This window comes from Mesocricetus auratus, unplaced genomic scaffold (genome assembly GCF_017639785.1).
Source record: "Mesocricetus auratus isolate SY011 unplaced genomic scaffold, BCM_Maur_2.0 Super-Scaffold_100676, whole genome shotgun sequence".
NCBI lineage: Eukaryota > Metazoa > Chordata > Mammalia > Rodentia > Cricetidae > Mesocricetus > Mesocricetus auratus.
The window spans coordinates 14,985,424-15,002,762 of NW_024429266.1; the positions used below are offsets into that span (position 1 = coordinate 14,985,424).

General features: G+C 45.4%; 1 protein-coding gene across 2 annotated transcripts in view; it reads right to left on the reverse strand.

Moving 5' to 3' along the window:
* The window catches only part of Kif26b (kinesin family member 26B), a 393,085-nt gene that overhangs the window by 120,848 nt on the left and 254,898 nt on the right, over nt 1-17,339 (reverse strand). Inside the window, exon 1 of one of the 2 annotated variants that reach the window (XM_013119200.3) lies at nt 13,762-14,211. The exons of the other annotated variant lie outside the window; for it this stretch is intronic. Within the exon in view, the coding sequence (XP_012974654.1) occupies nt 13,762-13,781 (20 nt within the window). The 5' untranslated portion in view covers nt 13,782-14,211. Of the gene's footprint in view, nt 1-13,761; nt 14,212-17,339 lie in introns of those variants that run through there. 2 annotated transcript variants of the gene reach the window in all.

A 17,339-nucleotide genomic window follows, 5' to 3' on the forward strand; every position in this document is an offset into this window, starting at 1 on the left:
TAGTTAGTCCTTGAGGGTACCTTGACTCTGATCCCCCTCTTCACACACGCGCACACACATACAAACACACACACACACACACACACACACACACACACACACACACACTCCATGAAGTTTTGCCTCACTCTAGTCCCAGAAACACAGAGCCAGGTGACCATAGACTCAACCCTCTGAAACCCTGAGCCGCAACGAATCTTTCTCCTTCTAAAGTGTTCTCCTGTGTATTCCGTTCAGGGCAGTGAGAGAGCTACCACCCTGCCTCCCTCAGTCCAGCCACTGTAAAACAAGTTGGGATGGAGTTCACACAGATGGCTAAAACTACAGCAGATACACTGCGTGACAACATGTATGTGTCACACCTGTTCAGTGACTGGGGCAAGGAAGCAGCTCTGTCTGGTTCTACTAAGGGCTGACACAGTCTCCTTGGAGCAGGTGGCACGGGTTAGATTGTTGTAGAAACCAGTAAAATCAGGCTGTAAAGGAGGAGTCTGCAGTGCCCGCGGCCCAACCAGACAGACTACAGGGGGATGGAAATGCTTTCTGCACGTTTGTGTCAAATCTGTCACGAAGACCTATAATTTGCTTTTTGTCCCACATACTCACTTATTTGACCGTTTCAATGGGGGCTGGCAGTTAGGTCCTGACATAGCCTGGGGAGGTGAGGTTTGGGCACCCAATCTCTATCAGTGGGAAGTAGGATGAGCACTGAACACAGCCCCTCCCCCTCCCACCAGTCTCCCTACCACCGCATCTCATGCTGTTGTGGTCATGCCCCAGCACAGGCCTGCACACGCATCGGGACATGGGCAATGAGGGGGAGCGCAGGAACTTAAAAATAAGACAAAGCAGTGGAGTCCTCTCAGGTATTTATTTCACTGGTCTCAACTAATTTTTCACGTTCTTTCATATTACTTCCTTACCATCTAAAATAGTTACTCAGTAAGCATTCTTGAAAAGGATTATCAAATGATTAAATGAAACTGCAAAGAGAGGAAACCACTTGGAAACAAACTGGGAAATAGTGAAGTCAATCAAAATAAAAGGAAGGTTTATTGAAAATTCCCTAGTAAACTCCATAAAGTGACCCAGATTACTCCATACTTAGACAGATTTTTTAAAATCTTTGTAGACATCTTACGTGTGGATAGGTGAAATGTACAAAATGCAGAGATAATTATTTTCTTGTGGACATTCTTTGTTACTAGATTCCCAAGTTGAATAATTTCCTTGTATTCCGCAGAATCTGGAGCATAATTATGCTATTTTAATTTTATTTTTATCTGTGTGGTGTGCATATGCTTGTGTGTGCGGACACATGTCTGTGAAGTCCTGAGGTCAACACTGGGTGTAGTGCCTAGACTTCCCTCTACTTTTGTCTCTTGAAACAGGGTCATCTGACCAGACTGGCCAGAGAGAGAGAGCTTCAGGGGCCCATCTGTCTATGCCTCTGTCCACTCCACAAATGCTGGGGTTACAAGAGCATGCCACACCCTTGCCTGGCTTTTTATGTGGGTCCTGGGGGTCTAATTCAGTTCCCCATGCTTACATGGCAGGCGCTTTACTGACTGAATCATCCCCCAGCCCTAATTTTGCTGTTTTAAGTAGCCATATAGATTTTTAAAGTAGTATTTTAACTTTACCACCATGTTAATTATTCCTATAATTTTCCCACACTGAGTACTTTGCTAAGAATAGATCACCAGGCCTGATATTATTGTGGGGAAAATGAGATTGATGTTCTGATGGACCATCTAGGAACAGACTGCCAAAAATAGAACATGTAGAACATGCCTGTTCTGATGTAAAGATAGCAGATGTTGACAAATATGTGTAATCTCTGGACAGGTCCTGGCACTGAGAAACATCCAGCAAACATTTGCCATTGCTGCTGTTACAATAAAATGTTGATATGAAGGCTGTATCCTAAATGTGTTCTAGGAAATTCTTCCGCAGAAGCTCCTAAATGTATGAGTTATAAAGAGATTGTCGGAAAAGAGCCCCTGGCTTTAATCCCTATCCTAGTCAGGGTCTCCATTGCTGCAGTGAGAAACCATGGCTGAGGCACGTTGGGGAGGAAAGGGCTTACTTGGCTCACACTTCACGTCATGCTCCATTACTCAAGGACATCAGGACAGGAACTCAAGCAGGGCAGGAACCTGGAGGCAGGAATTGATGCAGAGGCCATGGAGGAGTGCTGCTTACTGCTTACTCCCTATGGCTTGCTCGCAAGTTTTCTTATAGAACCCAGGACCACCAGGCCTTGCAGGTATGGCCCCATCCACAATGGACTGGGCACCCTCCCCCCGCCCCACTGATCACCAATTAAGAAAATGCTCTACAGAAATGGTCCTCAACCTTCTGAATGCTGCGACCTGTTCATCCAGTTCCTCCAGTTGTTGTGACCCCCAACCATGAAGTTATTTTCATGGCTACTTCATAACTATAATCTTGCTACTATTATGAATTGTAATATAAATGTTTTTGGAGATAGAGGTTTGCCAAAGGAAACATGACCCACAGGTTGAGAGCCACTGCTCAACAGGCTTGCCTACAGCCCAATTTTACAGAGGTCTCTCTTTTTTTTTTTTTTTTTTTTTTTTTTTTGCGAGAGACAGGGTTTCTCTGTATTGTCTTTGGAGGTTGTCCAGCCTGGCCTCAAACTCACAGAGATCCGCCTGCTTCTGCCTCCCGAGTGCTGGAATTAAAGGTGTGCACCACCACCGCCCGGCCAGAGGTCTCTTCTTAATTGGGGTGTTTCCTCCTCTCAGATGACACTAGCCAACACAATCCCTTTGTCTCTGAGTCAACTCTTAGTTTACCGGCAACCAAAGGACCATGACATTGATGCATGTCCATCTTAGTTCCTGGTCATCTTGAACTTGAGTTTTGGTTACCCTGATGGTTGGGAAGGTCAAAAAAGAAGACTTTTATATTTAAACTGGTAAACTGTGGTCATCTACAGCTTAAATCAGATAATAGGAAGATTTCTGCTCACACCATTGTTTCAGTCTAAAAACCAGATCATGAAATCAACTATGTGTCCCTAGACTTGAATACTGGAGGAGATCACTTATTTGATCGAGTTTCTTCTCTGACAGTGTATCCTCAGACAAGAACAGCCAGGGAAAAGAAAACTGACTGACAACTTCAACCTAATGTAAGCTGTGTCTTGGGGGCACTTATGAAGAATTATGCAAAAATCAATGCATACAAAAGTCAAAGCCTGTGTTAAGTAAACTAACACAGCTGCCTGAGCTGTGTCAGGCAACTGAGTTGAAGTTGAGTGTGGCCAGTATAACTTCCCATAATGCAGTGGAGATAAGTTGTCCATACTGGTCATGAAGGCTGGTAAACTCTGACTACCATGCCTCTCATATTATAGTCACCATAAGAAAGGACATGCAAGGGGAGGCACACGCCACTTCCGACAGTTGCTTGCAGTTATTTGTGTCATCCTCACAGGGCTGAAAGCTCTACAGGTCACAAGTCAGCTCCCCAACTTGCCTAGCTCACAATGCATACCACACATATGTGAGTGAATGATGGATGTATATATGGGTGAGTGCATGAACAGTTGGAAGGATAAACAGAGTTGGCTCAAGACACTGACATTACAGACAATATGAATCTGACTGAAAATCTTCTTGACAGGGTCAGCCTTAGAGGGAGTTTGGAAACACGGGTCTAGGTGGAGTGATTTTTATCCAAGGATTGCCTCGGTGTGGAGGCCCTGCGGGGCTGCTTTGGGATGCACTTGTACACTATTCGAAACAAGACTGTCAGGATACAATAACAGGAGCTTCACTCTATGTAGGGAAGATGATTATTTGTATTATGTAGTGAGATACGATTCTGTTTCCTTGTTTTTAATGTGGCCCTTTAAAACAGAGACTACTCAAGTTGTCCAGGATCCTCGTTTCTCCATCTCTCTATCCACGTGTTCACCAATGCTGTGACAAAGCAGGTAGCCAGTGCTGGTGCTCTTGTAGTCTGGTCCAATGGAACTTCTGCCAGGGTGAGGACTTTGTGGCGCCTATACATGTGGACCTACTACATCTATTCTGCTAAATGGATGTAGATTCAAAACTGCCTATGAAATTCATTTCTCTCTACCCACAGAACAGTCAATCTCTCAGACCTCATCAGAGTTTATTTGTGAGCCGACGGTGGTTACCAGGGAAACTCACAACTTGTCAAAGCACAGAGAATAAGTATCAGATACTCTCCAGATAGATGTCCATCCAATACTCCCTCCCCAAAGCTCAGGAGGCAAAGAAGAGGGAGTGGAAAGACGGTAAGAGCCAGAGACTGATGAGGGTGGAACGGAAGACGTATCCTCAGGACACGGCAGGGCAGCTGTCCTGGTGAACTCACAGCCTCTGTGGTTGCTGCACAAGCTCAATTCGGCCAGAATAGAGGGGGATAGGGGCCACAAGTCGTTACCCATAACTGAGGAGCTATAGACAAATGATGGCTTCTGGGAGAAGGGGAGTCCATATTCTTTAAGGGTGTGATTTCTGGTAGGTCAACCACAGTGGAGTGTGCATATAAAAGTATATATGGACAACTTAAATTTGAGTTGATGGATTATCAAAAACAAACAAACAAAAACCACAAAACTGGGGATTAGGGAGGCGAGAGCATAACTGGGAGGCTTTAGGGGTATATGTGATGAAAATATGAAATTCTCAAAGGATTAATGAACATATTGTTTAAAGAATGGTGCCTGCTACCTAGCAGATGCTAAACAAACACTTAAAGAAGAAATAAATGAATGGGTTTTTCATTTGTTTTTAACATTTGCTAGCTTCTCGGTCATGATGATATATAAACTGTTTTGTAATACATTATTTTCTAGGCTATCACATTTGGAGAATGAATGCAACAATTGTGTTCATTATAATTAATTTTATGCATCATTATTAATCTGTGTCCAACATGTGTTTTTCCAGACCTTTGGGAGTGAGGTTTTCTTTTTAAGTTGTCTATTGACACAAATATGCCGCTAGGTTCTCTATGACTCAGAAGCTGTGGATTTGTGCTTTGTAAAGTTGATTCTAAAAGTCAATTTGATTAGATGATTGTTTTTTCCATTTCTGACCTTTAGAAAGGAAATCACTTGCTGCCAGGCAGCAGGAGAGGGCTGATTCTCTTTTCTCTAGGGGGACCTCCAAGTCCGTGTTTCCTTGACTTCTTCCTGGGATAGTTTTCAGAACAGAGCTGCCCCACGAAATCACCCACATCTGCATGGAACTGACCGATGTGTAGTTCATTTTATTAAAACATAGACTCTTCCCCAAGAAAATTACATTTTCCTTCTGTACAGTTTTACTAAGTTCAGTCTCCTTGGTGTACCCCATCCTTTAGCCTCTGCTCCTGAGTTATGGGATTACAGATGTGCATTGCTATGCTGGGATTACAGGCATGCATCACTATGCTGGGATTACAGGCATGCATCACTATACTGGGATTACAGGCACACATTGCTGTGCTAGGACTGCAGGAATGTATCACTACACTGGGATTAAAAGGTTGTAACAGTATGCTGGGGTTGCAGATTACAGATGTTCATTACTATGCTGGGGTTTACAGGCATGCATCACCATGTCTGTTTCTCAAAATCGTATTTGTAAAGAAATTAAACACATGGTATTCTTGCATTTGAATGTGTTCTGTTAGACTATCAAGTAATGACAACAATTCAATTCCTACTCAACTGAAGATGAGGAGTATCCCAAATACCAATTTTTACAATTTTTCCCACTGAATGCTGAAAACTTGCAAAACAAAACAAGTATGAATGTTCTAAGTTAATACGGTAAGTTCTCCAGCACAAGACAGCATTGCCAATTTTACTTGGAAATAACTTTCTGTAGTTTGAAAGCTAAAAGCTCTTTCATCACATTGTTAGGCAACTTCCTGTTCTGTTTTTAAACTCCTTGTTCTTACTTTTTACAGACACTGTTTATACACACATCTTTTAAACTCCTGAAAAGTATAGCAAGATCAATATTCAATTATGTTCCTGTGGGTGACAAGGGCTTTATGACAATTTTTGAAGGAGAGAATGAATGCATGAGGCCTGGAGTAGGTAAGTCGATAAAGTGCTTGCCATACAAGCATGAGGACTTGAGTTCAAATCCCAGAGCCCACGTAAAGAACTGAGTGTAGTTGTGCACGTTTGTCATCTCAGCAGGGTTGGAATGGGAGCCCGCTAGTGTGGCCTACTTAGGAAATTCCAGGCCAGAGAAACCTGTGTAACTTTAGAGCCTGTCCTGGGACTCACTGTAGATTAGGCTGGACTTGAGCTCACAGAGATCTGCTTGCCTCTGCCTCCCAAGTGCTGGGATTAAAGGAGCACGCCACCACCACCACCTGGCTGAGAAATGGACACCTGAGGTTGTCCTCTGATACTGTGATTTCCACACACATTGCACACACCCAAACCTACACATTTGTGCACACACACACACACACACACACACATACACACACACACACACAAAGACACCCACTTCTTGGTGGCTATGAAACAAAGAGAAGGAGAAATAGGGACCAGGATCCCTGAGACTCCCTTTAGAGCATACCCCAATAATTTCACTTCCCCTAGTCATCTCCTTCACCTAAAGGTTACCTTATCCAAGCCTTTCACACATGACCTTCGGGAAACACAGAAGATCCAAATTATCACATATGAAAACAAAACTCAAAATCACATTGCATCCTTACAGCAGATTGGAAACAGTAGGTCATGCTCCATAAAGAGGGAGGCATAAGAACTGACTGGGTGTGTTTATAACCTTAGTTTTATGACTGGCAGAGGGAAGTTATTTTCAATTATAAGAAAATTGATTATGCTAATGTATCTGAATATACAAATATATCTGAAGAGAGAGAGTGTGTGTGTTATACTCCTTGTGATGATGCTGGGTCTTGTCACAAGTCCAAAGTGACATGCCTTAAAATTCAAACTGTAAGCCAGAAATAAGCCTCTATTCCTTTAAGTTGATGTTTATAAGAGTTTTTGTCACAGTGGCAGACAGCTGCCATGGTGCAGTTTGTCATTATTATGATATTCTGTTTAATGTGGTCTGTCACTAGTCACTGCCTCGCCTGAGAATCCGAGAAATATTTAGCTGTAATCATCATGAGATATGCGCATAGTCGAACAGAACCCACTTTCATGCTAGTGTGGGTAAACAGAAACTCATGGCAATTCTACTGTAAATTCCCAGTCACGCCCTCTGCCTCGTCCTTCCAGACCCTCTACCCAAAGAGAATTCATTCTCTACTTCTGTGAACACTGAGAGTGTTCTGCTAAATCTATACCTCAATGGGAAGAAGTACTTTGTGGCTTACTGCCATGGCACATCAGCTGGTGTCTCAGTTGCTTTTTTCCTAACAAGATGCCTATAATGCGTTAGGTGCTCAGTTAGTGTCCTCATGCTCCACATCTACTTCCCAGCCCAAGTCTGATGCATAGGCTTAAGTTTTAATATCAGATGATTGACTGCATTTGTATGAAGATCCTGACAGCTTCAATCATGATGCAACCTAAATGGAAATGTCTATAGATTTAATTGCTGCTGCCAAAAGCTAAACACTGGCCACAATTTTTTCCCGCCTCTGTCCAGTCTCATCCCCAACCCTTTCCCAAGTGCCACACAGTTAATTTTGGCACACAGTAATACAATACTGAGAAAGAGCCCACAGAAAACACCAGGTAAGGTAAAGGTTGAAGCAGAGAGAGTATCCTGAGCCCTCAGCCTGGCTCCTTCCCCAGCCCCCATCCTCCTGCTTCCTTCTCAGTATCCAGGGACTATCTGGCAGGCAACTTCTGTGCTCAGCTGAAGAGAATGTGCAAGAGACCTTACATATTTATGAACTGACATCTTGGATTTGTGGCTTTGTGGAATTCTTCCATGTCCCTTCGAGCACCAATAAGCTAAGCAGAGAAAGGCCTTGCAGACTTGTGACTTCACTCCACACCTCCACGCTGGCACCTAGATATGGCAGGTGGCTCATTTGTGGAGACATCCAGGGTCAAAAGAAAGTGAAAAATGAACCTCTCCAGTCTGCTGGTCTAAACTTGATCTCCAGAGCACTGGCCCTACTGGCAAAAGCAGCTGCCACGGGCTTGCCTGTAGACAGATAGGAACATCTGCATCCCTACTGGTGACCCATTAGCAAAGCATCTGCATGTACATAGTACAGGGCTTCATGGCACCCCTGGACCATCTTGTGTCTCTGTATCACGACTGCCACAGGAATCATCCATTCCTGTCAAAGGTGGTTTGGGTTTTGTTTTGTCTTGAAAGAAAATCTCCTGCAGGAAAATACATTTTTTTTACAGTGAGGAAGGGGTCCATTTCATCACAGTGTTGCAGAAAACCACAAGCCATTCTACAGAAAAATGGTGGCTCCTGCTTTGTTCCCTGAGGCTGGGCTCAAAGAGGGTGGACAATCAGGTGTCACGGTCCTTAGTTGTGGACAGTGGCACACAGAAATAAATACCAGCAGGAGAAGTGAGAGAGATCCCAAACTTCAGGAAAGACTCAAGGCTGGCATCCAGACCCATGCTTGTCAGACCCAGATATCTTTGCTCCTCTATTAGCTACATTCCTCCATGATGAGGATTCTGTGAAGTAGGCGAGGACTTTGTGGTACCCTGTGCTCTCTCTCTCTCTCTCTCTCTCTCTCTCTCTCTCTCTCTCTCTCTCTCTCTCTCTCTCTCTCTCTAATTTTTGTTTTCATTTAATTTCATGTGTATGTATGGGTGTTTTACCTGGTACTTGCAGAAGTCAGAAAAGGGCAAGGGATTCCTTAGAACTGGAGTCACAAATTTTTGTGGGCCTCTGTGTGGTTGCTGGGAATCGAACTCTGATCCCCTGCGAAAGTAGTCAGTGTTCTTAGCCACTGAGCAATCTCTTCATCTCCTCTCCCTCTTTTTATCTAGGAACCAATTTCATTTCTCTGTCCTCTCAGGGCAGAACCTAGAATTTATACTAAAGACTAAGTGACAGGAGGCTCCTCCAGGTGTACTGGCCTTCAAGTTTTAGCTGTCACCTTGAAATGAAAGATCCATTGATTCCGGAGACCCAAAATCAAAACTGCTGACCCACAGAGTCTGTCCTCAATGTATGACTGAGACTCGGACACGCTGCAAGGGTAGTGACAAAAAGAATGCTGTTTTATTCAGTAATATGCCCTAATCTTAGCATTGAATATATTGGAGGTAAGAGGACATTGTCTTCACACTAACTCATGCCTGAAGGCAATTATCTAACCTATGAGGTTTTTGTACACATTGCTTCATTTTCTGTTCACTCAGGACCTATCACTGAGGCAAAGCAAGGTCTCCTCGGCCATTTGTCCTTTCTATCACACAGCCAGGCAGCAAACGGGGCCCTAGTCTAGATGTAGAATGCAAAGTTCAAGGGGTGGACGCCACCACCATCTACACAGCGACGTGTGAGATGGAGAGACACCAAACCAGGCTTAGGGGTGAAGGAGGCTCACAAGGAATGAGCTGGGGAAAGAGAAAATGCTAAAAATGCTGGCAGAGGACAGCAGTCAGGGCGGGGGAGGCAGGCAACAGAGGAATCCCTTAGGAAGAAGCCCTCTCAGGGGCCACAGGGTTGGTGTTTGTTTAACCATCACACCAGTGATCACTAACAGAGCTGAGACTAAATGCCCAGGCTTGACCACCGCCCGGCACTCTTCTCTTCTCTTTGACAACACGCTGACTTCCCCAGGCCTCCTGTCACACAAGATCTTGGGCGTTTATTGAACGTGTCAGACAGACAGGCCATCACTCACAGGAACACTGACAGAGAGACACAATGTGGCAGGGAGCTGGCCCACTCATTCTTTCCTTTAATTCTTCCAAAGTCCAATGAGATACTGTACTTTGGGTCTGGAATGCCCCTCGGAGGCTGGTTCCCCAGCACGGTACAATTGAGAGTGGAGGAACCTCTGAGGGAACCTATTAGGTTTTAGATCAACGGGAAGGCAACCTTGAAGGGAACATGGGACTCTGGTCTTCTTGTCTTCTTCACTTTCAGGCCATGAGGTGAAGGAACTTCCTCTACCACACATTCCTCGCCGTGATGCGACCCTTTGCTTTAGGCCCAAAGTAATGAGGCCCGCGGCTCATTACTGTGAGCCCAAGTGAAGCTCGTCTCTTTACAACGTGATCATCTCGGGCATTTGTTACGGTATTGGAAAGCCAGCACATGAAATAAGCTTCACACACGTTGCAGTGATGGGGAAATTAGGAACTTTGGAGATTGCTAAGCAATTTACAGATTAGTAGCTCAAGTGGAGGCCGTAAGTATCAGTTACACGGTTTAGCTCTTCCCTAACCGCAGCTCTCGCACTGACTTTAGTGGGAATGTCCGACCTTGGACTGCACGTGGCCGAGGACAGCTGTGAACACAGCCCAGCACAAATCATAAACCTGCTTAAAACACTATGATTTTGCGATTTAGTTTTGTGACTTTATCGCACATTTCTTGAGTATGATCCTTATAGATGACAGCGTTGTATTGTGATGTCAAAAGGTTGGGCCTGTCTCCGAGGAAGAAGATATCCAGGAAAAAAAATGAATTTTTCCTCTGATCAGTGACGCTTCCACACCCATTTTCCACAAGTCAAATTTCCTCCTCTTCCTCATCTTCTTCTTTTAAATATTTATTTTACCAGTGCTTTATTTACATATATGTCCGCATGCCAGAAGAGGGCATCAGATGCTATTATAGATGGTTGTGAGCCACTATGTGGTTGCTGGGAATTGCATGACCTCTGTAAGAACAGCCAGTGCTCCTAGCCACTAAACCATCCCTCCAGCGCTAAATTTCATCTTACAAGTCTAATGATAAGAATTTTTAAGATAACAAATGGATGTCTCTGTGTGTGTGTGTACAACATAATTTAAGGTGTGTACACAGTGAGGAATGTCTAAGTTGAGCTGACTGACATATGCATTACCTCACACATCGTTTTAAGATGATCAAACTTCAAATCTACTATTAGCAATTTTAAATGTGACTGTTCTCCAAATCTATCAAAGATGTGCTTCTTGCCTGCCTGCCTGCCGTCTCTCTGAGGGACTAGGCTGGAAGGTCAGGTTGAGAAAAGATGTAGTCTCTGCCTAAATTGGCTCTGCAGTCAGACACACTAGGAACTTAGTTCTCTGCGGTGCGGTTGGGACGAAAGCGAAACAGAGCTCATGGGGAGAAGAAGTACGGGAGGCTGCAAAACTGAGGAGGACCGGTTGGGATGAAGGTGCCCAGAAGGCAAAGGTAGTGAGAGACACAAGGGTCCTGATCTTCAGAGACGAAACTCTCAGGCCTTCTTCAGAGGATGGAGGCTGATGCTGAGGAAGATGTCTGGGCAGACAAACGCCCTCCATCAGCAAAGGGAGAGAGCAGGCAGTTGGTCTTGAGCAAAGCTTTCAGACACACCCGTTCCAGCTCTGTCCCATCTATGAGTTTCGGCTACGTGTGAGACTTCAACCCCCGGGCCTGACCAGTCTAGACCTTCTCAGCTCTTCTCGGGACTTTACTTGAACAGGAGCACCCAGATCTTTCTCTCTCATCTTGATTCTGCTTTTTTTTTTTAATTGCTCAGCAGTTTTCCCAACACCAATCCTCTACCTCACAAAGACTGAAGATATCAGCATATGTGGCCTTTTTCTTTTTCCTCATTCACTACTCCACACTCCATTAAAACCCTGGCCTTGGCTGCTTTTCTTTCTCCCTTAATAGGACAGAGAGGGTCCAGGGGGACCTAAGGCCTTTCTGCCAGGAACACTTTGGAGACACCAAGAGGCATGGGCCAGAGGGAGGAGAGGCAGACAGGGATGTGTGCTCAGTTAAAATTAACAGACACGTGTAAGGTCACTCCTCACAGTCTTTTCTATTTCTGGAGAAACCACTTTCCTTTGCCCCAAATCCAAAAGTGTTAGAAAATAACCCCTCTCCAGTCATCAGGACGGTTGCAGTTGATACCTGCTTTAACCAGGGACCAGAAAGAAGTGCAGCGATGTCAATGTGGGTAAGAAAATTCTTTCAAGTCTGACTCTGAGTATTTAATGTTTAATGATGCTCCCTTTTCCTGCATCCCTTTTCCAGGTTCTTTCCCTCCCCTCCAAACCTCTTCCAGATGCGTGAGTCTGCCAGAGTTCATATAAACCAGAAACCCAAACAAAACAGTTCCGGAGTTCAAAGCCTTTCCCCTTGCGATACAACCACTTCGTGTGCCGAAACCCTCACGTGACGCTGCCAACATGTGTTTTCTGTCTCAGCTTCCCCCTTGATAACAAAGGAGATATTTTAGAAGGTGAGGTTCTAGGTGTATTTGGCTGGCAAGAATCTCAGTGCAGTCTGGGGATTCTGTTTGGCTGTAGGCCGATTCCCCTCAAGGGCTTGGAGACTCTTGATAACGTTAAGGGCCAATTAATAAAGTTAGCACCGCTCTAGGTCAGGTCTGATGTCATTCTGCTGCTCACATAGCTGACTTAATATTCAGGAATCCACTGAGCTCATTCAATCCCCCATTGGCAGAGCGATGTGTCGCTTTACAGTACTCCCTCTGTCCAGGGCTGGGCAGGGTGTGTTCCCAGGGCATCTGGAGAAGGGGCTTTCATGATGTTCCAAGATTTGGAGGGAGGAATGAGAGTGGGAGACGGCCAGGGAGGGCAGGCGGGTGGGAGGGGCAGTAGCTCTGCCTAGAGTTGAGATCCAGAAAAGTAGAGAGCTCATGACAGTGCAGCTAGAAAGCCTTCTCCAGACCCAAGCAGCTTCAGGCAGCCAGGAATAGTTAGTGCTACTAGAAAGATGTTAAAGGGAAAGTTACAACTGTCTGTGAGACCAAAAAAAAATCCTCAGTGAAAGACATCCACACCTAAGTGACTTATGATGGTGAAAATCTCCAGTAAAATACTATTTGTTAAGCTGGAAAGCTTAAACGGCTCTTCCTCTACACAATGAACCTTGTTTCAGACCTGAAAGCAAATCATATTTTTAACTTTTAGTTCCTAATCTTTCAGATGGCCATTCTTTCTTCCCGTGACATCAAACCGATGTGGGTCTTCATGCTACTTGGTACCTGAGGCGCTTAAATCAAATTCTCTCTCACACACGAAAAGATGGAAGACCCCTCAAGACATGGCCAGTTCTCAGCTCACCAGGGCCCTGCCTCACAGACCCGGTGTGCTAGAGCAGGGAGGGGTCTGTCTCAGGCAAAGCACATGGAGGTGCAGTCAACTCTGAACATCAGTTTAAAAGAAATCAATCTTACATCTATGCAGCTAGAAGGAATCTGTTCTGAAAGCCACAGGCTAACTTCATTTTCACCATTCTGCAACGAGAACACATTTCAGTTCTGCCTTTGATTCTAAAAGGGGTCAATGTCAAACATTTTTACAATCCGAGTAAGTCCCCTTATAGCGATGACTACCAGTTAAAAGTCCTGATTCACTTATTCCCATTTGATTCTTATCCTTGAGAGAATGTTTGCAGATTCTGTGCCAACAGTTTGTGTGTCTGCAATAGGGCTGTATGCATTCAGAATGCCAATTACATAAGGAGGGGACACGCGTGAGCTGGACCTCCTAACTTCTTAGCCATACTTTGCACATTTGAGTTTCACGCTTCCCAAAGGGCATTCACTGAGAAAGTTAGCATCCAAAACAAAACAAAAAGCACAGCAGACAGAGCATGAAACTAGAGGAACATACATAACTGCATTACTCACACTGCTTCCCAATCCATCATCACTGATAACTCGTGGCTAGAGGACCAAGCGCAGGACCCATCTCTCCATATCTGCTGATAGATAGCTTCTCTCAAGTGTCTCCTGCAGATCGGGGGCCATCTCAGGAGGAAGGAAGAGTGTGCAGAGGTGAAGAAGAGGCTGGGAAATTCTAAAATCCATGGGGGTCTGGGAACTTTCACAGCAGACCCTGCTGCAGCATTCCTGTGATTCCAGCCTGTGGCTAAGCCAAGATCCTGGCCTCTCTGAGCTCCCAGCCACCCTCCCGCTGCAGGTCAGTCCCTGCTCCAACATTGCATTGCCCTCCCAGAACACCGCATGGCATGGATGGGATACAAGAGGAGCTGGCGGAAATGCTGCCAGTCCCTGCAAGCAAGCTCACTCTTTTCCCAGAGCTACACCAGCCTCTCTGTCTGCTGCTGTCTCAGAGAGCCAGCATGGGAGGGGCAGAGGCAGGCAGGCAGGCAGGCAGGCAGGCAGGCAGGCGGGTGGCAGGGAGGGAGGGAGGGGCGGAGGGAGAATGGGGGGGGGGGAGAGGAGAGACAGGAGAGAGAAGGATGAGGAGGGAGAAAGAGGGATGGGAAGGGAGGGAGGGAGATAGGGAGAGAGAGAGAGAGAGAGAGAGAGAGAGAGAGAGAGAGAGAGAGAGAGAGAGAGAGAGAGAGAGAGAGAAGAGCTTTACTGAAAAACCAGAAGAAAAACACTTGCAACTCTCATTAACCCACGTAGCTCAGGAATTTTCTGAGCATGGCAGCTGAAAAACAGACCATCAAAACCAAGTCTTTAAAATCTTTAATTACATATTGACTACATGTTGAGTCATGCATGTGCAGACAAAGCCTACAGGACCAAGGTTCTGTACATGTGTGTGAGACTCTGTGAGAGAACATTTGTAGGCACACCGATGTAGGTCCCTAGGGGAGGAAGAGCTACAGCCACAGATTTCATTAGCTGGGTAGAGGTGTCTAGGCTCACAGTGCACCTGTCTTGAAACTGTCCAAACGCCGTTGGTAACGGAAGTGCATACAGGGAGAACAAGCCCCTGCCTCAGACACTGTCTTGGACTGTGCTTTCCCAGCTGGGTTGGGGAGGGGGGCACTCTCCAGAAATAGTTTTCAAAAGAAGGACAGCACAGAGGCCAAGCAGAGGTTACAGTGAGATGCTCAGCTTTACGTGCTGCTCTTCACTGAGTGGGCGTGGCTCCTCAGGGTATGCTACACACAGGCAAGGCTCTGAGTGTGTCCAAGGCCCACAGGAGAGAATGACCCTAAGCAGCTACTTGAGACAGGGTAGGGAGGGGTTCCTCAGTCAGGAGTGCAGTAGGGAAAGAGGCTGGCACGGGGGGGGGAGTGTCTTAGAGGAGTATTGTGGTGGCTTGGCATAGGGATCATGGAAGCTAGGTTTCTCAGGGATCTTTGTAACTCTCTCTCGCATTACAAGATATTCCCTTCCTGTGTTCCCATGTGTCCGCACAGTACCGGCCTCAGGGGCCCCTGGTGGCAATGTATTAGAACCCTGAATCCCTGGACCCTGTCTCCCAAATTCTGAATAGCTTTGAGAGGCTGTAATCTGCACTTTAACAAGCTCCGGGAGTGGTCAGGCTGGAGTCCTTGATCGGTGAAGGGATAAATGAAACACTGAATGGGGAGGGCATCTAAGAGGCTTCGACAACGGGAATGGGGACATGTAGGAAGGTGCAGGCACCCAGCCTGAGCGGACACCGAGAAGAGCAGTGGGAGAGAGCCGGGAGGAGGACAGCATGGGCGCAGATGGAGCGACAGAAGCACTGACTTGACACGTGGGCCCCGCAGAGGCGGCACGTTCCTCCTGTGCTGTCGTATGGACTGCGAGTGTCCTCGAAGGCACGCACCTTCAGGGCTCGGTCCCTAGCCTGGCTCTATCCGGAGGTGGTAGAAGCTGCAGGTGGGATCCAGGAGGAGGTTTGAATCTTGAGGGTGTACCCTCAAGAGAACTGAGAGACTCACAAGGCGCACCTGCATCATGCTGTCATAGGCCAACAACAGCCCGCCACCTCCACAGCAAGGAGCCAACTCAAATGCTTCCTCTTTTTAAGTTCACTGGTTTCAAGCTGGGCAGTGGTGGTGCACGCCTTTAATCCCTGCACTCGGGAGGCAGAGGCAGGTGGATCTCTGTGAGTTCAAGACCAGCCTGGTCTACAAGAGCTAATTCCAGGACAGCCTCCAAAGCCACAGAAAAGCCCTGTCTCGAAAACAAACAAACAAAAAGGTTAATTATTTCAGGCATTTGTTACAGTAATGAAAACTAACTGCCTGAAATGCTCTTGTTCCCCAAGCAAATCACTGGGTTTAAGTCACGTCCTCTGGCACCTTCTCAACCATCCCAGAGGTAACTCTTTGCATCTCTTCCTGTCTGCATCTCTCACTGCAAATAACTTTTTGCACTGCAGTTACTGACTAGGCTGATAGATTTCATGCCTAGTCAATGATGGTGAACTATTTATGTAGACCAGATGATTATCAATACATGTCCCAAATTCTGGATACAAGTAGACTCTGAACATTAATTTGGATGTCACAATATAAGATAATATCTTAACTTGAGCAGTTGGCATGTGGATATTGGTTCTGTTATGAGTCTTTAAATTGGGTATGGGTATCTTCAACATTTCATGTATTACTTTGCACCCATGATACCTTTCACAGTAAAGAAAACATTTTGAGTAAATCAGAATGTCTGGGATTTGGGAGGGTTATTACTTAGTGGAAAATGAGGTGCAAAAGTTACAAAAAGTTCATCTGTGCAAGAGGTTAGTAAAATAAAAAACAAGAAAATACTAGAACGAAGTGAACTTGGCAGAAAATACAGTACTGCCAAAATGCCTTTTGATGAACTGGTATATGGGAGCCCAAGAACCTACGACGACAAAGCAATGGCCTAACTCTGCTTGAAGTAGAAGGAGACTTGGAATCAGTCTTTGGAAAAGGTCTGCCAAAATCATTAGCAGAAAACAAAATCCCCCATTTTCTTGGTTTAAAGAGATGGGAGGACTCACACATTAAAAGTTAGGAAACACACTCATATAATAACAACTGAGTGAATGATTGTATGGAATGGTGAAAAGAGAGAGACTTCACATGCTATTTTGTAGTTTCTAAAGTGTTCCATTGGTACCAAGTCCTCCCGGGTACAACAAATGGGTTGTGGTCCAGGAGAGTCAAAGTACTTGTTCGTAGTCCTACAGTAAGTGATAGTTTTCCTTTCACAATCTGTCACATTGTCTACTGGACCAAATTCTTACCTTAAATATGAAAATTGCCACTAAACTTCGTGAAATGAAAGGAATTGGACGATTCTGATAGAATTCCATCTGGAAGCACATTGTTCTACTTGTCAAAGCATTGAGCAAGCAACACCTCAGTAGCTTAGCACTGGAAATCTCCATCTTCCATCTCTAGAAGTATGGAGTAGCCCATCAATGCCACCAGCACTCTCTACTCTCTTGTGGGTACAGCAATGTACCTTCTTCATCTTTCTTTAAGGGAGAGGACTTGTTGCCCTACCGCTGAACAGTCAGCCTC